The sequence below is a fragment of the Nerophis ophidion genome, linkage group LG17 (genome assembly GCF_033978795.1).
Source record: "Nerophis ophidion isolate RoL-2023_Sa linkage group LG17, RoL_Noph_v1.0, whole genome shotgun sequence".
Lineage (NCBI taxonomy): Eukaryota > Metazoa > Chordata > Actinopteri > Syngnathiformes > Syngnathidae > Nerophis > Nerophis ophidion.
Window position 1 is genome coordinate 5917469 of NC_084627.1, and position 24645 is coordinate 5942113.

General features: G+C 46.5%; 2 protein-coding genes across 5 annotated transcripts; one reads left to right on the forward strand and one right to left on the reverse strand.

Moving 5' to 3' along the window:
• atad1b (ATPase family AAA domain containing 1b) lies at nt 1–10168 on the forward strand. 4 transcript variants are annotated; one of them, XM_061875874.1, is made up of 11 exons: nt 12–158; nt 247–348; nt 547–721; nt 787–885; nt 940–1060; nt 1122–1322; nt 1403–1509; nt 6305–6394; nt 7740–7790; nt 7876–8006; nt 9841–10168. In XM_061875874.1, exons 3-11 carry the CDS (start codon nt 548–550, stop codon nt 9959–9961), a joined length of 1095 nt encoding a protein of 364 aa, XP_061731858.1. In that variant the 5' UTR covers nt 12–158; nt 247–348; nt 547; the 3' UTR covers nt 9962–10168. The 4 variants fall into 4 exon arrangements, with proteins under 4 accessions (XP_061731860.1, XP_061731856.1, XP_061731858.1 ...); XM_061875875.1 differs by having other exon boundaries at nt 96–114; XM_061875876.1 differs by having other exon boundaries at nt 1–348; nt 485–721.
• minpp1b (multiple inositol-polyphosphate phosphatase 1b) lies at nt 10106–24645 on the reverse strand. Its single transcript, XM_061875871.1, has 7 exons — nt 24010–24645; nt 18957–19148; nt 18696–18890; nt 18536–18633; nt 18328–18458; nt 10592–10725; nt 10106–10537 (listed from the first exon to the last, which is right to left on the reverse strand). The coding sequence occupies exons 1-7, from the start codon at nt 24356–24358 to the stop codon at nt 10284–10286; spliced, it is 1353 nt and encodes a 450-aa protein (XP_061731855.1). The 5' UTR covers nt 24359–24645; the 3' UTR covers nt 10106–10283.

The following is a 24645-nucleotide window of genomic DNA, read 5'->3' on the forward strand; positions in this document are numbered from 1 at the left end:
CCGGACGCTGACGTCATCGCTTCCTGTCGATTGGTGAGCGCGCAGGTCTGCGTGTGCGTCTTTGGTGAAAGTGAACAAGGGGTGGTGACGTCATCGTGTGCGTCTTTGGTGAAGGTGAACAAGGGGTGGTGACGTCATCGTGTGCGTCTTTGGTGAAGGTGAACAAGGGGTGGTGACGTCATCGTGTGCGTCTTTGGTGAAAGTGAACAAGGGGTGGTGACGTCATCGTGTGCGTCTTTGGTGAAGGAGAAGAAGGGGTGGTGACGTCATCGAGCGGGCGACATGTTCACCGGAAGACGGCGGTGTTGACTTCACGTGACAAGGAAGAAGACGCTGTTTGACTAAAAGGTAGGTTTGCCTCCTCTCTGACGTCATTCATCGACGTGCTCGTCACGTGTCATGTCTGTGGCGGTCTTTGGTGGCGCCCGAGGAGCCGCTTCGAGCCAGAGGTCAAGCTAATGCTAAGGCTAATGCTAATGCTAATGCTAAAGCTAGCAGCGGTAGGTGGGCCATGTTGTCTGGGCGGTGACGTCATTGTGGCCGCAGCATGGTGCTGAGGGAGATCCCCGCGGAGCACGTGACCAGACCCCTGGGCAGGAACGAGGTGCTGGGCCTCTTGTTCCGTCTGACCATATTTGGCGCCGTCACCTACTTCACCATCAAGTGGATGGTGGACGCCATCGACCCCACCCGCAAGCAGAAGGTGGAGGCTCAGAAACAAGTGAGTTGCTCGTTTCCCTGGCAACGGCCGCCGCTTATTTCCTCCTCCTCCTCGGCGTCTGGCAGGCGGAGAAGTTGATGCGGCAGATCGGCGTGAAAGATGTGAAACTGTCTGAGTACGAGATGAGCATCGCCGCCCACCTGGTGGACCCCCTCAGCATGCAGGTACACACACACACACACACACACACACACAGGTCAGTAAGGTGTCTCGTGCAGATCACATGGCGGGACATCGGGGGTCTGGATGATGTCATCACAGAGCTCCAGGAGACCGTCATCCTGCCCGTCCAGAAGCGTCACCTCTTCCCCTCCTCCAGGCTGCTGCAGCCCCCCAAAGGTGGCCACACACCTGCCTGCACACCTGCACACCTGCACACCTCACCTTGTCCCCACCGCAGGTGTCCTGCTCCACGGACCGCCCGGCTGCGGCAAGACCCTCATCGCCAAGGCCACCGCCAAGGAGGCGGGCTTTCGCTTCATCAACCTGCAGCCCAGCACGCTGACTGACAAGTGGTATGGAGAGTCTCAGAAACTCTCGGCCGCCGTCTTCTCATTGGCTGTCAAACTGCAGCCCGCCATCATCTTCATCGACGAGATAGGTTGGTCACACACACACACACACACACTGTGAGGCTTAATCAGGTTGTGTGTGTGTGTGTGTGTGTGTGTGTGTTGTCAGACTCCTTCCTGAGAAATCGCTCCAGTTCAGACCACGAAGCCACGGCCATGATGAAGGCCCAGTTCATGAGTCTGTGGGACGGTCTGGACACTGACCACCACTGTCAGGTGAGCACTCACCTGTCTTGTTGGCAACCACATCATGGATGTAACATCAATCTACACACACACACACACACACACACATGGATGTAACATCAATCTACACACACACAACACAAGGATGTGACATCAACGTGCTAACAATCATACACACACACACACACACAACACAAGGATGTAACATCAATGTACAAACAATCATACACACACACACACAACACATGAATGTGACATAAATGTACAAACAATCACACACACACACACACACACACACACACACACACACACAACACAAGGATGTGACATCAACGTGCTAACAATCATATACACACACACACACACAACACATGAATGTGACATCAATGTGCAAACAATCACACACACACAACACATGTATGTGACATCAATGTGCAAACAATCACACACACACACAACACATGAATGTGACATAAATGTTCAAACAATCACACACACACACACACAAGGATGGAACATCAATGTACAAACAATCATACACACGCACAACACATGGATGTAACATCAATGTACAAACAATCATACACACGCACACAACACATGGATGTAACATCAATGTACAAACAATCATACACACGCACACAACACATGTATGTGACATCAATGTGCAAACAATCATACACACGCACACAACACATGGATGTAACATCAATGTGCAAACAATCATACACACGCACACAACACATGGATGTAACATCAATGTACAAACAATCATACACACGCACACAACACATGGATGTAACATCAATGTGCAAACAATCATACACACGCACACAACACATGTATGTGACATCAATGTGCAAACAATCATACACACGCACACAACACATGGATGTAACATCAATGTGCAAACAATCATACACACGCACACAACACATGGATGTAACATCAATGTACAAATAATCATACACACGCACACAACACATGGATGTAACATCAATGTGCAAACAATCATACACACGCACACAACACATGGATGTAACATCAATGTACAAACAATCATACACACACACACAACACATGGATGTTACATCAATGTACAAACAATCATACACACACACACAACACATGGATGTGACATCAATGTACAAACAATCATACACAGACAACACATGTATGTGACACCAGTGTAAAAACAATCACACACACACACACACACACACACACACACACACACACAAGGATGGAACATCAATGTGCAAACAATCATACACACGCACACAACACATGGATGTAACATCAATGTACAAACAATCATACACACACACACAACACATGAATGTGACATCAATGTGCAAACAATCACACACACACAACACATGTATGTGACATCAATGTGCAAACAATCACACACACACACAACACATGAATGTGACATAAATGTTCAAACAATCACACACACACACACACAAGGATGGAACATCAATGTACAAACAATCATACACACACACACAACACATGGATGTAACATCAATGTACAAACAATCATACACACGCACAACACATGGATGTAACATCAATGTACAAACAATCATACACACGCACACAACACATGGATGTAACATCAATGTACAAACAATCATACACACGCACACAACACATGTATGTGACATCAATGTGCAAACAATCATACACACGCACACAACACATGGATGTAACATCAATGTGCAAACAATCATACACACGCACACAACACATGGATGTAACATCAATGTACAAACAATCATACACACGCACACAACACATGGATGTAACATCAATGTGCAAACAATCATACACACGCACACAACACATGTATGTGACATCAATGTGCAAACAATCATACACACGCACACAACACATGGATGTAACATCAATGTGCAAACAATCATACACACGCACACAACACATGGATGTAACATCAATGTACAAATAATCATACACACGCACACAACACATGGATGTAACATCAATGTGCAAACAATCATACACACGCACACAACACATGGATGTAACATCAATGTACAAACAATCATACACACACACACAACACATGGATGTAACATCAATGTACAAACAATCATACACACACACACAACACATGGATGTGACATCAATGTACAAACAATCATACACAGACAACACATGTATGTGACACCAGTGTAAAAACAATCACACACACACACACACACACACACACACACACACACACAAGGATGGAACATCAATGTGCAAACAATCATACACACGCACACAACACATGGATGTAACATCAATGTACAAACAGTGGAATTCTTGAAAACAACAGCACAGCACACTTCCCCTTCACAATAATAGCACGGAGCATCACATCCGGCCTGACTATGCTAACAAAATAAAGGTTTCAAAAAAGAACCTTACACAAGTATAATGTACTTAAAGCTCTTACACAATGATAATGCTTTGACCCATAATATGGGTCAAAGATGTATTGTAGCCATACATGTGAGGATGTGTTATTTGACCCATAATATGGGTCAAAGATGTATTGTAGCCATACATGTGAGGATGTGTTACTTGACCCATAATATGCGTCAAAGATGTATTGTAGCCATACATGTGAGGATGTGTTATTTGACCCATAATATGGGTCAAAGATGTATTGTAGCCATACATGTGAGGATGTGTTATTTGACCCATAATATGGGTCAAAGATGTATTGTAGCCATACATGTGAGGATGTGTTATTTGACCCATAATATGGGTCAAAGATGTATTGTAGCCATACATGTGAGGATGTGTTATTTGACCCATAATATGGGTCAAAGATGTATTGTAGCCATACATGTGAGGATGTGTTATTTGACCCATAATATGGGTCAAAGATGTATTGTAGCCATACATGTGAGGATGTGTTACTTGACCCATAATATGCGTCAAAGATGTATTGTAGCCATACATGTGAGGATGTGTTATTTGACCCATAATATGGGTCAAAGATGTATTGTAGCCATACATGTGAGGATGTGTTATTTGACCCATAATATGGGTCAAAGATGTATTGTAGCCATACATGTGAGGATGTGTTATTTGACCCATAATATGGGTCAAAGATGTATTGTAGCCATACATGTGAGGATGTGTTATTTGACCCATAATATGGGTCAAAGATGTATTGTAGCCATACATGTGAGGATGTGTTATTTGACCCATAATATGGGTCAAAGATGTATTGTAGCCATACATGTGAGGATGTTATTTGACCCATAATATGGGTCAAAGATGTATTGTAGCCATACATGTGAGGATGTGTTACTTGACCCATAATATGGGTCAAAGATGTATTGTAGCCATACATGTGAGGATGTGTTATTTGACCCATAATATGGGTCAAAGATGTATTGTAGCCATACATGTGAGGATGTGTTATTTGACCCATAATATGGGTCAAAGATGTATTGTAGCCATACATGTGAGGATGTTATTTGACCCATAATATGGGTCAAAGATGTATTGTAGCCATACATGTGAGGATGTGTTACTTGACCCATAATATGGGTCAAAGATGTATTGTAGCCATACATGTGAGGATGTGTTATTTGACCCATAATATGGGTCAAAGATGTATTGTAGCCATACATGTGAGGATGTGTTATTTGACCCATAATATGGGTCAAAGATGTATTGTAGCCATACATGTGAGGATGTTTGACCCATAATATGGGTCAAAGATGTATTGTAGCCATACATGTGAGGATGTGTTATTTGACCCATAATATGGGTCAAAGATGTATTGTAGCCATACATGTGAGGATGTGTTATTTGGTGGTAAAATAGGTGTAAAAGTAAGCGGAAAATGTAAAACAGGACAAAAATGTTTGTTCATATTGCTATTATATGATTCAGTTCTGTGACTATTATTATTTTACTTGTGGTTTATTTTTGACTAATTTATATCCTTTTTTTTAAAACTGTGTTGGAAGTTGAGTTTTGGTGCTACAATAAACACTCATCTTGTCATATGAAGGAATAATCCTTGTATTCATCCTGATTTCAATATCACATTTAGGAATATTATTTTTGCCATAATCGTTTAGCCCAATGCAATGCTATGTTATTTAATGCTATGCTACTTAATGCTATGCTGTTATTTAATGCTATGCTACTTAATGCTATGCTGTTATTTAATGCTATGCTACTTAATGCTATGCTGTTGTTTAATGCTATGCTACTTAATGCTATGCTACTTAATGCTATGCTGTTATTTAATGCTATGCTACTTAATGCTATGCTGTTATTTAATGCTATGCTACTTAATGCTATGCTGTTATTTAATGCTATGCTACTTAATGCTATGCTGTTATTTAATGCTATGCTACTTAATGCTATGCTACTTAATGCTATGCTGTTATTTAATGCTATGCTACTTAATGCTATGCTACTTAATGCTATGCTGTTATTTAATGCTATGCTACTTAATGCTATGCTACTTAATGCTATGCTGTTATTTAATGCTATGCTACTTAATGCTATGCTACTTGATGCTATGCTGTTATTTAATGCTATGCTACTTAATGCTATGCTGTTATTTAATGCTATGCTACTTAATGCTATGTCATTTTATGCTATGCTACTTAATGCTATGTTATTTAATGCTATGCTACTTAATGCTATGCTGTTATTTAATGCTATGCTACTTAATGCTATGCTACTTAATGCTATGCTGTTATTTAATGCTATGCTACTTAATGCTATGCTGTTATTTAATGTTATGCTACTTAATGCTATGCTAAAACCACACTGTCAGGTGATGGTCATGGGCGCCACCAACCGTCCGCAGGATCTAGACTCGGCCATCTTGAGGAGGATGCCCACCAGATTCCACATCAAACAGCCGGTACTCTCTTCTCTACTACTTCTCTACACTACACATGTGTGTGTGTACTACTACACTATCACTACACACGTGTGTGTGTGTACTACTACACTATCACTACACATGTGTGTGTGTACTACTACACTATCACTACACACGTGTGTGTGTGTACTACTACACTATCACTACACATGTGTGTGTGTACTACTACACTATCACTACACATGTGTGTGTGTGCTACTACACTATCACTACACATGTGTGTGTGTACTACTACACTATCACCACACATGTGTGTGTGTACTACTACACTATCACTACACATATGTGTGTGTGCTACTACACTATCACTACACATGTGTGTGTGTACTACTACACTATCACTATACATGTGTGTGTGTACTACTACACTATCACTACACATGTGTGTGTGTACTACTACACTATCACTACACGTGTGTGTACTACTACACTATCACTACACATGTGTGTGTGTACTACTACACTATCACTACACATGTGTGTGTGTACTACTACACTATCACTACACATGTGTGTGTGTACTACTACACTATCACTACACGTGTGTGTGTACTACTACACTATCACTACACATGTGTGTGTGTACTACTACACTATCACTACACATGTGTGTGTGTACTACTACACTATCACTACACATGTGTGTGTGTACTACTACACTATCACTACACATGTGTGTGTGTACTACTACACTATCACTACACGTGTGTGTGTACTACACTATCACTACACGTGTGTGTGTACTACTACACTATCACTACACATGTGTGTGTGTACTACTACACTATCACTACACATGTGTGTGTGTACTACTACACTATCACTACACATGTGTGTGTGTACTACTACACTATCACTACACATGTGTGTGTGTACTACTACACTATCACTACACATGTGTGTGTGTACTACTACACTATCACTACACATGTGTGTGTGCTACTACACTATCACTACACACGTGTGTGTGTACTACTACACTATCACTACACATGTGTGTGTGTGTACTACTACACTATCACTACACATGTGTGTGTGTACTACTACACTATCACTACACATGTGTGTGTGTACTACTACACTATCACTACACATGTGTGTGTGTACTACTACACTATCACTACACATGTGTGTGTGTGTACTACTACACTATCACTACACATGTGTGTGTGTACTACTACACTATCACTACACATGTGTGTGTGTACCACTACACTATCACTACACATGTGTGTCTGTACTACTACACTATCACTAACTCCATGTCGTGTGTGTGTGTGTGTGTGTGTGTGTGTGTGTGTGTGTGTGTGTGTGTGTGTGTTAGGGCGTGCATCAGCGAGAACACATCCTCCAACTCATCCTGGAAAACGAGAGTGTGAGTTTCCTGCAACATGAAGTCTGCTGGCTGCACACACACACACACACACACACACCTGACGGCCATCTTGGTCCTCACGCAGGTGGACCACCAGGTGCAACTTTCCCAGGTTGCCAAGGAAACAGAGGGATTCTCAGGAAGTGACCTGAGAGAGATGTGTCGTGATGCCGCCCTGCTGTGTGTGCGCGACTTTGTGCACCTTCCTAGTGACAGGTCACTCACACTACTTCCTCTTTCACACTACACTACTTCCTCTTTCACACTACACTACTTCCTCTTTCACACTACACTACTTCCTCTTTGACACCACACTACTTCCTCTTTGACACCACACTACTTCCTCTTTGACACCACGCTACTTCCTCTTTCACACTACACTACTTCCTCTTTTACACTACACTACTTCCTCTTTGACACCACACTACTTCCTCTTTCACACTACACTACTTCCTCTTTGACACCACACTACTTCCTCTGTCACACTACACTACTTCCTCTTTGCCACTACACTACTTCCTCTTTGACACCACACTACTTCCTCTTTCACACCACACTACTTCCTCTTTCACACTACACTACTTCCTCTTTGACACCACACTACTTCCTCTGTCACACTACACTACTTCCTCTTTCACACTACACTACTTCCTCTTTCACACTACACTACTTCCTTTGTCACACTACACTACTTCCTCTTTCACACCACACTACTTCCTCTTTCACACTACACTACTTCCTCTGTCACACTACACTACTTCCTCTTTCACACCACACTACTTCCTCTTTGACACCACACTACTTCCTCTTTCACACTACACTACTTCCTCTTTGACACCACACTACTTCTTCTTTCACACTACACTACTTCCTCTGTCACGCTAGACTACTTCCTCTTTCACACTACAACACTACTTCCTCTGACACCACACTACTTCCTCTTTGGCACTACACTACTTCCTCTTTGACACTACACTACTTCCTCTTTGACACTACACTACTTCCTCTTTGGCACTACACTACTTCCTCTTTGGCACTACACTACTTCCTCTTTGACCCTACACTACTTCCTCTTTGCCACTACACTACTTCCTCTTTCACACTACACTACTTCCTCTTTGGCACTACACTACTTCCTCTTTGACCCTACACTACTTCCTCTTTGACACCACACTACTTCCTCTTTCACACTACACTACTTCCTCTTTGACACCACACTACTTCTTCTTTCACACCACACTACTTCCTCTGTCACGCTAGACTACTTCCTCTTTCACACTACAACACTACTTCCTCTGACACCACACTACTTCCTCTTTGGCACTACACTACTTCCTCTTTGGCACTACACTACTTCCTCTTTGACACTACACTACTTCCTCTTTGACACTACACTACTTCCTCTTTGGCACTACACTACTTCCTCTTTGGCACTACACTACTTCCTCTTTGACCCTACACTACTTCCTCTTTGCCACTACACTACTTCCTCTTTGACACTACACTACTTCCTCTTTGACACTACACTACTTCCTCTTTGGCACTACACTACTTCCTCTTTGGCACTACACTACTTCCTCTTTGACCCTACACTACTTCCTCTTTGGCCCTACACTACTTCCTCTTTGACACTACACTACTTCCTCTTTGGCCCTACACTACTTCCTCTTTGACACTACACTACTTCCTCTTTGACACTACACTACTTCCTCTTTGGCCCTACACTACTTCCTCTTTGGCACTACACTACTTCCTCTTTGACACTACACTACTTCCTCTTTGACACTACACTACTTCCTCTTTGACCCTACACTACTTCCTCTTTGGCACTACACTACTTCCTCTTTGGCACTACACTACTTCCTCTTTGGCACTACACTACTTCCTCTTTGACCCTACACTACTTCCTCTTTGGCACTACACTACTTCCTCTTTGGCACTACACTACTTCCTCTTTGACACTACACTACTTCCTCTTTGTCAACTTGACAGCATACAACTTCCCAAGTGTCATCTTGCGAGTCCACAACTTCCTGTTTGTCGCTTCCAGCCCATCGGAAGATTTCATTCGCCCAATCGACACGTCGGACTTGCAGCGGGCCATCGCCAAGATGAAGAAATCCAAGATGGCGGGCGGTCACGGAGCCTTGCTGCACGCCGCTCTGGACTGAGCACAACCTTCACCTCGGCCCGCTGGTTCGATTCCCTCTGGCTTTTCTGTGCCAATGTTACTTTTCTTTTTTTTTTTGAGCCCTCAAATGTCAGCTTGCTCACGATCTGCAGGCCACGCCCACCTGTCGTTTGGTCATGTGATGTGGAATTCTGAAAGCTTTTATTTTGACGAGTAATAAAGCGACTCACGGAAAGAAATAATTGGACTTAGCTTGCAGCCTGTCAGACATTTTGTTGGTCAGTTTAGTAAATGTTTTCTTTCCCATTGAAGTAGAAAAGTCTCGTCCAAGACTTTTATTGTGAAAAGACCGGGAGCGCGCATCACAGCTCCGTGTTGGGTCCTCGGCCGCCGTGGGCGCCCTGACACTCCTTATGGAAGTCGCAGCCGTCCAGCAGGTGGCGGTACGCCGCGCGGACGTCACGGTACAGCGGGGCGTCCTCTGCAGACAGTCCTGGGAATCGAACCGGGGTCTCGTTGACCAGCAACTGAAGTCGGGGTCCTCGCTGGCAGTCGTAGAGCACGAAGAGCACGTTGGCGGCGTACGGGACGATCTTGCTTGTTCGGAACGTTCGACCTGAGAAGGAACAAAGGCTCAGGTTGCCATGGAAACACAGCGGCTACTTCTTACCGTGCTGTGCGTGGTAGTTGTCTGCAGTGGGCGGAGCCTGGTCCTTGTAAAGTCCCAGCAGGGCGAGGAGGGGGAGGAGCGTCTCTGCGTGGCCAATCAGAATGGAGGCGGGCTGCGGGGACGCCTCTGACGACCTGATTGACAGCAACTGCATCTCTTTATTGGGACTTTTAATGTGAAAGTGCATGCGACTCACCTGCGGGGTTGTCCCGCCTTGTTGGGACTTTTAATGTGAAAGTGCATGCGACTCACCTGCGGGGTTGTCCCGCCTTGTTGGGACTTTTAATGTGAAAGTGCATGCGACTGACCTGCGGGGTTGTCCCGCCTTGTTGGGACTTTTAATGTGAAAGTGCATGCGACTCACCTGCAGGGTTGTCCCGCCTTGTTGGGACTTTTAATGTGAAAGTGCGTCTGACTGACCTTGTCCACTTTGTTGGGACTTTTAATGTGAAAGTCTGACTGACCTGCGGGGTCGTCCCACCTTGTTGGGACTTTTAATGTGAAAGTGCGTCTGACTGACCTGCGGGGTCGTCCCACCTTGTTGGGACTTTTAATGTGAAAGTCTGACTGACCTGCGGGGTCGTCCCGCCTTGTTGGGACTTTTAATGTGAAAGTGCGTCTGACTGACCTGCGGGGTCGTCCCACCTTGTTGGGACTTTTAATGTGAAAGTCTGACTGACCTGCGGGGTCGTCCCGCCTTGTTGGGACTTTTAATGTGAAAGTCTGACTGACCTGCGGGGTCGTCCCGCCTTGTTGGGACTTTTAATGTGAAAGTGCGTCTGACTGACCTGCGGGGTCGTCCCGCCTTGTTGGGACTTTTAATGTGAAAGTGCGTCTGACTGACCTGCGGGGTCGTCCCGCCTTGTTGGGACTTTTAATGTGAAAGTCTGACTGACCTGCGGGGTCGTCCCGCCTTGTTGGGACTTTTAATGTGAAAGTGCGTCTGACTGACCTGCGGGGTCGTCCCGCCTTGTTGGGACTTTTAATGTGAAAGTGCGTCTGACTGACCTGCGGGGTCGTCCCGCCTTGTTGGGACTTTTAATGTGAAAGTCTGACTGACCTGCGGGGTTGTCCCACCTTGTTGGGACTTTTAATGTGAAAGTCTGACTGACCTGCGGGGTCGTCCCGCCTTGTTGGGACTTTTAATGTGAAAGTGCGTCTGACTGACCTGCGGGGTCGTCCCACCTTGTTGGGACTTTTAATGTGAAAGTCTGACTGACCTGCGGGGTCGTCCCGCCTTGTTGGGACTTTTAATGTGAAAGTCTGACTGACCTGCGGGGTCGTCCCGCCTTGTTGGGACTTTTAATGTGAAAGTGCGTCTGACTGACCTGCGGGGTCGTCCCGCCTTGTTGGGACTTTTAATGTGAAAGTCTGACTGACCTGCGGGGTCGTCCCGCCTTGTTGGGACTTTTAATGTGAAAGTGCGTCTGACTGACCTGCGGGGTCGTCCCGCCTTGTTGGGACTTTTAATGTGAAAGTCTGACTGACCTGCGGGGTCGTCCCGCCTTGTTGGGACTTTTAATGTGAAAGTGCGTCTGACTGACCTGCGGGGTCGTCCCGCCTTGTTGGGACTTTTAATGTGAAAGTCTGACTGACCTGCGGGGTCGTCCCGCCTTGTTGGGACTTTTAATGTGAAAGTCTGACTGACCTGCGGGGTTGTCCCACCTTGTTGGGACTTTTAATGTGAAAGTGCGTCTGACTGACCTGCGGGGTTGTCCCACCTTGTTGGGACTTTTAATGTGAAAGTTTGACTGACCTGCGGGGTCGTCCCGCCTTGTTGGGACTTTTAATGTGAAAGTCTGACTGACCTGCGGGGTCGTCCCGCCTTGTTGGGACTTTTAATGTGAAAGTGCATGCGACTCACCTGCAGGGTTGTCCCGCCTTGTTGGGACTTTTAATGTGAAAGTGCGTCTGACTGACCTTGTCCACTTTGTTGGGACTTTTAATGTGAAAGTCTGACTGACCTGCGGGGTCGTCCCACCTTGTTGGGACTTTTAATGTGAAAGTGCGTCTGACTGACCTGCGGGGTCGTCCCACCTTGTTGGGACTTTTAATGTGAAAGTCTGACTGACCTGCGGGGTCGTCCCGCCTTGTTGGGACTTTTAATGTGAAAGTCTGACTGACCTGCGGGGTCGTCCCACCTTGTTGGGACTTTTAATGTGAAAGTCTGACTGACCTGCGGGGTCGTCCCGCCTTGTTGGGACTTTTAATGTGAAAGTGCGTCTGACTGACCTGCGGGGTCGTCCCACCTTGTTGGGACTTTTAATGTGAAAGTCTGACTGACCTGCGGGGTCGTCCCGCCTTGTTGGGACTTTTAATGTGAAAGTCTGACTGACCTGCGGGGTCGTCCCGCCTTGTTGGGACTTTTAATGTGAAAGTGCGTCTGACTGACCTGCGGGGTCGTCCCGCCTTGTTGGGACTTTTAATGTGAAAGTGCGTCTGACTGACCTGCGGGGTCGTCCCGCCTTGTTGGGACTTTTAATGTGAAAGTCTGACTGACCTGCGGGGTTGTCCCACCTTGTTGGGACTTTTAATGTGAAAGTCTGACTGACCTGCGGGGTCGTCCCGCCTTGTTGGGACTTTTAATGTGAAAGTGCGTCTGACTGACCTGCGGGGTCGTCCCACCTTGTTGGGACTTTTAATGTGAAAGTCTGACTGACCTGCGGGGTCGTCCCGCCTTGTTGGGACTTTTAATGTGAAAGTCTGACTGACCTGCGGGGTCGTCCCGCCTTGTTGGGACTTTTAATGTGAAAGTGCGTCTGACTGACCTGCGGGGTCGTCCCGCCTTGTTGGGACTTTTAATGTGAAAGTCTGACTGACCTGCGGGGTCGTCCCGCCTTGTTGGGACTTTTAATGTGAAAGTGCGTCTGACTGACCTGCGGGGTCGTCCCGCCTTGTTGGGACTTTTAATGTGAAAGTCTGACTGACCTGCGGGGTCGTCCCGCCTTGTTGGGACTTTTAATGTGAAAGTCTGACTGACCTGCGGGGTTGTCCCACCTTGTTGGGACTTTTAATGTGAAAGTCTGACTGACCTGCGGGGTCGTCCCGCCTTGTTGGGACTTTTAATGTGAAAGTGCGTCTGACTGACCTGCGGGGTCGTCCCACCTTGTTGGGACTTTTAATGTGAAAGTCTGACTGACCTGCGGGGTCGTCCCGCCTTGTTGGGACTTTTAATGTGAAAGTCTGACTGACCTGCGGGGTCGTCCCGCCTTGTTGGGACTTTTAATGTGAAAGTCTGACTGACCTGCGGGGTCGTCCCGCCTTGTTGGGACTTTTAATGTGAAAGTCTGACTGACCTGCGGGGTCGTCCCGCCTTGTTGGGACTTTTAATGTGAAAGTCTGACTGACCTGCGGGGTCGTCCCACCTTGTTGGGACTTTTAATGTGAAAGTGCGTCTGACTGACCTGCGGGGTCGTCCCGCCTTGTTGGGACTTTTAATGTGAAAGTGCGTCTGACTGACCTGCGGGGTCGTCCCGCCATGTTGGGACTTTTAATGTGAAAGTCTGACTGACCTGCGGGGTCGTCCCACCTTGTTGGGACTTTTAATGTGAAAGTCTGACTGACCTGCGGGGTCGTCCCGCCTTGTTGGGACTTTTAATGTGAAAGTCTGACTGACCTGCGGGGTTGTCCCACCTTGTTGGGACTTTTAATGTGAAAGTCTGACTGACCTGCGGGGTTGTCCCACCTTGTTGGGACTTTTAATGTGAAAGTGCGTCTGACTGACCTGCGGGGTTGTCCCACCTTGTTGGGACTTTTAATGTGAAAGTCTGACTGACCTGCGGGGTCGTCCCGCCTTGTTGGGACTTTTAATGTGAAAGTGCGTCTGACTGACCTGCGGGGTTGTCCCACCTTGTTGGGACTTTTAATGTGAAAGTTTGACTGACCTGCGGGGTCGTCCCGCCTTGTTGGGACTTTTAATGTGAAAGTCTGACTGACCTGCGGGGTCGTCCCGCCTTGTTGGGACTTTTAATGTGAAAGTGCGTCTGACTGACCTGCGGGGTCGTCCCGCCTTGTTGGGACTTTTAATGTGAAAGTGCGTCTGACTGACCTGCGGGGTCGTCCCGCCTTGTTGGGACTTTTAATGTGAAAGTCTGACTGACCTGCGGGGTCGTCCCGCCTTGTTGGGACTTTTAATGTGAAAGTGCGTCTGACTGACCTGCGGGGTCGTCCCGCCTTGTTGGGACTTTTAATGTGAAAGTGCGTCTGACTGACCTGCGGGGTCGTCCCGCCTTGTTGGGACTTTTAATGTGAAAGTCTGACTGACCTGCGGGGTTGTCCCACCTTGTTGGGACTTTTAATGTGAAAGTCTGACTGACCTGCGGGGTCGTCCCGCCTTGTTGGGACTTTTAATGTGAAAGTGCGTCTGACTGACCTGCGGGGTCGTCCCACCTTGTTGGGACTTTTAATGTGAAAGTCTGACTGACCTGCGGGGTCGTCCCGCCTTGTTGGGACTTTTAATGTGAAAGTCTGACTGACCTGCGGGGTCGTCCCGCCTTGTTGGGACTTTTAATGTGAAAGTGCGTCTGACTGACCTGCGGGGTCGTCCCGCCTTGTTGGGACTTTTAATGTGAAAGTGCGTCTGACTGACCTGCGGGGTCGTCCCGCCATGTTGGGACTTTTAATGTGAAAGTCTGACTGACCTGCGGGGTCGTCCCACCTTGTTGGGACTTTTAATGTGAAAGTCTGACTGACCTGCGGGGTCGTCCCGCCTTGTTGGGACTTTTAATGTGAAAGTGCGTCTGACTGACCTGCGGGGTCGTCCCGCCTTGTTGGGACTTTTAATGTGAAAGTCTGACTGACCTGCGGGGTTGTCCCACCTTGTTGGGACTTTTAATGTGAAAGTCTGACTGACCTGCGGGGTTGTCCCACCTTGTTGGGACTTTTAATGTGAAAGTGCGTCTGACTGACCTGCGGGGTCGTCCCACCTTGTTGGGACTTTTAATGTGAAAGTCTGACTGACCTGCGGGGTCGTCCCGCCTTGTTGGGACTTTTAATGTGAAAGTCTGACTGACCTGCGGGGTTGTCCCACCTTGTTGGGACTTTTAATGTGAAAGTCTGACTGACCTGCGGGGTTGTCCCACCTTGTTGGGACTTTTAATGTGAAAGTGCGTCTGACTGACCTGCGGGGTCGTCCCGCCTTGTTGGGACTTTTAATGTGAAAGTCTGACTGACCTGCGGGGTCGTCCCGCCTTGTTGGGACTTTTAATGTGAAAGTCTGACTGACCTGCGGGGTCGTCCCGCCTTGTTGGGACTTTTAATGTGAAAGTCTGACTGACCTGCGGGGTCGTCCCGCCTTGTTGGGACTTTTAATGTGAAAGTCTGACTGACCTGCGGGGTCGTCCCACCTTGTTGGGACTTTTAATGTGAAAGTCTGACTGACCTGCGGGGTCGTCCCGCCTTGTTGGGACTTTTAATGTGAAAGTCTGACTGACCTGCGGGGTCGTCCCACCTTGTTGGGACTTTTAATGTGAAAGTGCGTCTGACTGACCTGCGGGGTCGTCCCGCCTTGTTGGGACTTTTAATGTGAAAGTCTGACTGACCTGCGGGGTTGTCCCACCTTGTTGGGACTTTTAATGTGAAAGTCTGACTGACCTGCGGGGTTGTCCCACCTTGTTGGGACTTTTAATGTGAAAGTGCGTCTGACTGACCTGCGGGGTCGTCCCACCTTGTTGGGACTTTTAATGTGAAAGTCTGACTGACCTGCGGGGTCGTCCCGCCTTGTTGGGACTTTTAATGTGAAAGTCTGACTGACCTGCGGGGTCGTCCCGCCTTGTTGGGACTTTTAATGTGAAAGTCTGACTGACCTGCGGGGTCGTCCCGCCTTGTTGGGACTTTTAATGTGAAAGTGCGTCTGACTGACCTGCGGGGTCGTCCCGCCTTGTTGGGACTTTTAATGTGAAAGTGCGTCTGACTGACCTGCGGGGTTGTCCCGCCTTGTTGGGACTTTTAATGTGAAAGTCTGACTGACCTGCGGGGTTGTCCCACCTTGTTGGGACTTTTAATGTGAAAGTCTGACTGACCTGCGGGGTTGTCCCACCTTGTTGGGACTTTTAATGTGAAAGTGCGTCTGACTGACCTGCGGGGTTGTCCCACCTTGTTGGGACTTTTAATGTGAAAGTCTGACTGACCTGCGGGGTCGTCCCGCCTTGTTGGGACTTTTAATGTGAAAGTCTGACTGACCTGTGGGGTCGTCCCGCCTTGTTGGGACTTTTAATGTGAAAGTGCGTCTGACTGACCTGCGGGGTCGTCCCGCCTTGTTGGGACTTTTAATGTGAAAGTGCGTCTGACTGACCTGCGGGGTTGTCCCACCTTGTTGGGACTTTTAATGTGAAAGTCTGACTGACCTGCGGGGTTGTCCCACCTTGTTGGGACTTTTAATGTGAAAGTCTGACTGACCTGCGGGGTTGTCCCACCTTGTTGGGACTTTTAATGTGAAAGTCTGACTGACCTGCGGGGTCGTCCCACCTTGTTGGGACTTTTAATGTGAAAGTCTGACTGACCTGCGGGGTTGTCCCACCTTGTTGGGACTTTTAATGTGAAAGTCTGACTGACCTGCGGGGTCGTCCCGCCTTGTTGGGACTTTTAATGTGAAAGTCTGACTGACCTGTGGGGTCGTCCCGCCTTGTTGGGACTTTTAATGTGAAAGTGCGTCTGACTGACCTGCGGGGTCGTCCCGCCTTGTTGGGACTTTTAATGTGAAAGTGCGTCTGACTGACCTGCGGGGTCGTCCCGCCTTGTTGGGACTTTTAATGTGAAAGTCTGACTGACCTGCGGGGTTGTCCCACCTTGTTGGGACTTTTAATGTGAAAGTCTGACTGACCTGCGGGGTTGTCCCACCTTGTTGGGACTTTTAATGTGAAAGTCTGACTGACCTGCGGGGTTGTCCCACCTTGTTGGGACTTTTAATGTGAAAGTGCGTCTGACTGACCTGCGGGGTTGTCCCACCTTGTTGGGACTTTTAATGTGAAAGTCTGACTGACCTGCGGGGTCGTCCCGCCTTGTTGGGACTTTTAATGTGAAAGTCTGACTGACCTGTGGGGTCGTCCCGCCTTGTTGGGACTTTTAATGTGAAAGTGCGTCTGACTGACCTGCGGGGTCGTCCCACCTTGTTGGGACTTTTAATGTGAAAGTGCGTCTGACTGACCTGCGGGGTTGTCCCACCTTGTTGGGACTTTTAATGTGAAAGTCTGACTGACCTGCGGGGTTGTCCCACCTTGTTGGGACTTTTAATGTGAAAGTGCGTCTGACTGACCTGCGGGGTTGTCCCACCTTGTTGGGACTTTTAATGTGAAAGTCTGACTGACCTGCGGGGTCGTCCCGCCTTGTTGGGACTTTTAATGTGAAAGTCTGACTGACCTGTGGGGTCGTCCCGCCTTGTTGGGACTTTTAATGTGAAAGTGCGTCTGACTGACCTGCGGGGTCGTCCCGCCTTGTTGGGACTTTTAATGTGAAAGTGCGTCTGACTGACCTGCGGGGTCGTCCCGCCTTGTTGGGACTTTTAATGTGAAAGTGCGTCTGACTGACCTGCGGGGTCGTCCCGCCTTGTTGGGACTTTTAATGTGAAAGTCTGACTGACCTGCGGGGTTGTCCCGCCTTGTTGGGACTTTTAATGTGAAAGTGCGTCTGACTGACCTGCGGGGTCGTCCCGCCTTGTTGGGACTTTTAATGTGAAAGTCTGACTGACCTGCGGGGTTGTCCCACCTTGTTGGGACTTTTAATGTGAAAGTCTGACTGACCTGCGGGGTCGTCCCGCCTTGTCCAGAGTCCTGAAGAGGTGATGGAAGAGTGGACAGCTGGACAGACTGTTGATGGCGTGACCGTGCGCACGCTTCCAGTACTGCTTCAGGTCCGACTTGTATTCTAGAACCTGGCGGGAGAAGCACAGGTTCTTTAGGCCATGAAGAGGCGGGCGACAGGCAGGTGTTGGAGTCCAGAAGGTGTCACCTGTGCGTCGTCCTGGTCAAACAGGAAGCACCACGGCGAGTGTTGGGACTTGATGGCCAGCTCGTAGGAGCACAAGAAGAACGCCGCCTCCAGCAGTTCTACAGGAAATGGACTTTATTGTACAGGAAATGAAGTTTGGCGCGTGCGTCGCCACGGTAACCTGCTGTCAAGCTGTCGCCAGGAAGGCCGAGTTTGTCCGCCACCTTGGTCCTCACGCCAGCCATCTCCTGGCCGTCTTGGAACTTGTGGACCTCGGCCAGCGCCGTGTGGTTCTTCTCCACGCCCTCCACGTAACCAGGGCAACGCTCAAAGGAGCGCAGCAGCTGGTCGTCCACTCTGTGGCAGTAGTCAACGTCTGAGGAGGAGGAGGAGCTTATTTAGGGAGGGGAGGAGCATGACCAGGGACTTGGTGGAGGCCTACGTGACAGGTGGGCTTGCAGGTGAAGTCCTTCCTGGAAAGCCTCCATGCTGCTGACACAGCGATGCTTGGAGCTGCTCAGCAGCTGGACACGCCCCCTGCGCACTGGCTCCTCCCCCAGCAGAGAAGGTAAGAGCAGGGAGAGACGCCTGGCCAGGTGACGCATGTCTTCTCTGCCTTTGTGCACCAGCTCACCTGGGGGACCACTTTGCTTACTTCCAGCCGCAAACACTTTGGTGCTTTACAACATGACTATTTTTGCATGGATACACAACTATGCATGGATACACAACTATGCATGGATACACAACTATGCATGGATACACAACTATGCATGGATACACAACTATGCATGGATACACAACTATGCATGGATACACAACTATGCATGGATACACAACTATGCATGGATACACAACTATGCATGGATACACAACTATGCATGGAAACACAACTATGCATGGATACACAACTATGCATGGAAACACAACTATGCATGGAAACACAACTATGCATGGATACACAACTATGCATGGATACACAACTATGCATGTATACACAACTATGCATGGATACACAACTATGCATGGATACACAACTATGCATGGATACACAACTATGCATGTATACACAACTATGCATGGATACACAACTATGCATGTATACACAACTATGCATGGATACACAACTATGCATGGATACACAACTATGCATGGATACACAACTATGCATGGATACACAACTATGTATTGGAGCACAAGTCTTTGCAAGTGTCACTGGGCGACTGTAACCAAAGCTACGGCTTTGTGTGTCCATCTCAATCTGGGTGTGTGTAATCCGAGTCACATATCTATTTACACACACGCAAACAGATTGAGATACTGACCCACAAATTAAAACATGCACACACACAGATGGAGATACAGACACACAAATGACTACACTGACAGGTATATCTAATTACACACACACACACACACACAAATGGAGTAATAGAGTGTAAAGATGACTGCCTCCTGTACACTCACAAGGGAATAGATATGTTGAGGTCAACAATGAGATGATGTAGTGACAGACATGTCAACAATGAGATGATGTAGTGACAGACATGTCAACAATGAGATGATGTAGTGACAGACATGTCAACAATGAGATGATGTAGTGACAGACATGTCAACAATGAGATGATGTAGTGACAGACATGTCAACAATGAGATGATGTAGTGACAGACATGTCAACAATGAGATGATGTAGTGACAGACATGTCAACAATGAGATGATGTAGTGACAGACATGTCAACAATGAGATGATGTAGTGACAGACATGTCAACAAAAGTGACAGACATGTCAACAATGAGATGATGTAGTGACAGACATGTCAACAAAAGTGACAGACATGTCAACAATGAGATGATGTAGTGACAGACATGTCAACAATGAGATGATGTAGTGACAGACATGTCAACAATGAGATGATGTAGTGACAGACATGTCAACAATGAGATGATGTAGTGACAGACATGTCAACAATGAGATGATGTAGTGACAGACATGTCAACAAAAGTGACAGACATGTCAACAATGAGATGATGTAGTGACAGACATGTCAACAATGAGATGATGTAGTGACAGACATGTCAACAAAAGTGACAGACATGTCAACAATGAGATGATGTAGTGACAGACATGTCAACAATGAGATGATGTAGTGACAGACATGTCAACAATGAGATGATGTAGTGACAGACATGTCAACAATGAGATGATGTAGTGACAGACATGTCAACAAAAGTGACAGACATGTCAACAATGAGATGATGTAGTGACAGACATGTCAACAATGAGATGATGTAGTGACAGACATGTCAACAATGAGATGATGTAGTGACAGACATGTCAACAATGAGATGATGTAGTGACAGACATGTCAACAAAAGTGACAGACATGTCAACAATGAGATGATGTAGTGACAGACATGTCAACAATGAGATGATGTAGTGACAGACATGTCAACAATGAGATGATGTAGTGACAGACATGTCAACAATGAGATGATGTAGTGACAGACATGTCAACAATGAGATGATGTAGTGACAGACATGTCAACAAAAGTGACAGACATGTCAACAATGAGATGATGTAGTGACAGACATGTCAACAATGAGATGATGTAGTGACAGACATGTCAACAATGAGATGATGTAGTGACAGACATGTCAACAATGAGATGATGTAGTGACAGACATGTCAACAAAAGTGACAGACATGTCAACAATGAGATGATGTAGTGACAGACATGTCAACAATGAGATGATGTAGTGACAGACATGTCAACAATGAGATGATGTAGTGACAGACATGTCAACAATGAGATGATGTAGTGACAGACATGTCAACAATGAGATGATGTAGTGACAGACATGTCAACAATGAGATGATGTAGTGACAGACATGTCAACAAAAGTGACAGACATGTCAACAATGAGATGATGTAGTGACAGACATGTCAACAATGAGATGATGTAGTGACAGACATGTCAACAATGAGATGATGTAGTGACAGACATGTCAACAATGAGATGATGTAGTGACAGACATGTCAACAATGAGATGATGTAGTGACAGACATGTCAACAAAAGTGACAGACATGTCAACAATGAGATGATGTAGTGACAGACATGTCAACAATGAGATGATGTAGTGACAGACATGTCAACAATGAGATGATGTAGTGACAGACATGTCAACAATGAGATGATGTAGTGACAGACATGTCAACAATGAGATGATGTAGTGACAGACATGTCAACAATGAGATGATGTAGTGACAGACATGTCAACAAAAGTGACAGACATGTCAACAATGAGATGATGTAGTGACAGACATGTCAACAATGAGATGATGTAGTGACAGACATGTCAACAATGAGATGATGTAGTGACAGACATGTCAACAATGAGATGATGTAGTGACAGACATGTCAACAATGAGATGATGTAGTGACAGACATGTCAACAAAAGTGACAGACATGTCAACAATGAGATGATGTAGTGACAGACATGTCAACAATGAGATGATGTAGTGACAGACATGTCAACAATGAGATGATGTAGTGACAGACATGTCAACAAAAGTGACAGACATGTCAACAATGAGATGATGTAGTGACAGACATGTCAACAAAAGTGACAGACATGTCAACAATGAGATGATGTAGTGACAGACATGTCGAAGTATGCTAAGGGCGCCGCGCCAGTGCCACAAATGTTGGAGAAAATAAATCAAATAAAGTTGGTACTATTATTTCTCAATACAAAAAATAATCCCACGTTAATTAAAATGCAAAGTAAAGCCTATTTAATAGAAATATTATTTGTTACAACATTACGCCCCCCCTCCCCCAGCACGGTGTGCCCCCTCCCTTCCTGTATCATGACTCTTTTTGGTTTGATTGACACTTGTATTAGTAGTTTGCACAGTACAGTACATATTATGTACGATTGACCACTAAATGGTAACACCCCAATAACTTGTTTAAGTCGGGGTCCACCTTCATCAATTCATGGACGTCATCACATCAAAACATCAACACAAGATGTCAAAACGGCCAAAAGTGTCAGGTGCCCAGGGAAGAAAAAAGAGGAGGAGAAAAGAGAGAAAGACAGATGTAGATAATGTTAGCCTACAATATGAAATAATTTGTCTGTTACACAATGTGATAGTAAGCTGGCTTTTTAGCATTAAACTAATCTTACATCATTCACCAATTGATAATCAATAAATACTAGTTCTGTTTTAACGTGGGGTTAATATTGTGGAGGAGTCTAAATAGTTGTGTAAAAGAATAATGTAAGGTGAGGTCATTACAGTACATTCCTCACTTAGATCTTTTAAGCAGGTGTTTTGTTGACATTGTTATTGCCTTCTGGTTATCTAATGTTTGCCCTGCAGGTAATAATAGTCACTTTCTATGTTAGATATAGTTGTAAGCCATCCATCCATCCATTTTCTACCGCTTATTCCCTTTCGGGGTCGCGGGGGGCGCTGGCGCCTATCTCAGCTACAATCGGGCGGAAGGCGGGGTACACCCTGGACAAGTCGCCACCTCATCACAGGGATAGTTGTAAGCCTAGTTGTCAAAGTGCACATCATTAATGTTAATGAAGCAATATCACAAATTAAAAAAATGCTGTTTTTTAATTTGAGCACTGCTGTGGTTCAGTTAAAAATACTCATAACATAACATTCTCATATATAATATATTATACTGTTACTTTGCATTCTGCATTTCACTGTAATGATGACAATAAATTGAATGTAATCTAACTTGCATATCAGTTAACATCAAACATATATCTCTTTGGTTTTTCATCTATATCATTTTATTTTATTCCTGGAATCATATGTTTTTATTCTGAGACTGTAATACTCCGTGATGTCACATACTCCTCTCTTCAGATGCACTGATGAACTTTCTAAATCCCACACCTGGGCCATCTACCGTAAAAAATATTATATTTCATATATTCATTTTTTATATGTATTTATTCTTTTTTTCTGTATCTTCCTAACTATTCTGATGGTTAATTTGCTTTCTTTAAGTAAAAACAAAGGTCAAAGACAAAGCAATTGGGTTTCTAGTGAGTATATACACTTCACTGCCGATGAGGGGGGGCCACACACAATCTTGTCTAGGGCGCCAGATTACTTAGGAGCGGGCCTGAAGGAAAGACACTTTTGCAAAGCGCCATTACTGGAAAGACTTGTACAACCATGTCAAAGTGGGGGTGTTACGTCATTGAATAGCAAGGCACGCGCACGTGACGTGACGTGAAGTGACACGGGTGACGTGAAGTGACACGGGTGACGTGACGTGATGTGAAGAGACACGGGTGACGTGACGTGACGTGACACGGGTGACGTGATGTGAAGTGACACGGGTGACGTGAAGTGACACGGGTGACGTGACGTGAAGTGACACGGGTGACGTGACGTGAAGTGACACGGGTGACGTGACGTGACACGGGTGACGTGACGTGACGTGACTCACCGTCCATGTCGTCCGTGTACCACATCCGCCAGCCCTCCAGGATGTCCCGCCTCCATGGCGTCCACTCTTGCGGCCTTTGGCTCCGGAGCAAGTCGCTCAGCTTGCGGATGGCGCGGACGTTGTTGACGGTCGGGTAGCGGCTGCCGTGGCGGACCAGGGCGCTGACATGGACCGGGGAGCAGCGCTCGGTGGTGGGAGGCCGCAGGACGGAGTGGTTGACGGCCAGGATGTCGGCCAGCAGGTGCGGGTTGACCTCCTCGTAGCGGCTTTTAGTCCCGAAGTGAGCGGCGATGTCGGCCACGTCCGCACTTGTCGCCGCCCGGAGCAGCAGCAAGTGAAGCAAGAACATTTCTTAGCTTGACAAATGGCGCTAATCAGCAACTATTTCACTCCAATATCTTGTTAAATGTCGCTAATCAGCAACTATTTCACTCCAATATCTTGTTAAATGGCGCTAATCAGCAACTATTTCACTCCAATATCTTGTTAAATGGCGCTAATCAGCAACTATTTCACTCCAATATCTTGTTAAATGTCGCTAATCAGCAACTATTTCACTCTTCGGCCTACTGCCGCCATTTTTATTTTGCTTCCGCTTTGCTGACCTTTCACCTCTGCGCCTTCTCTTCCGGGTCG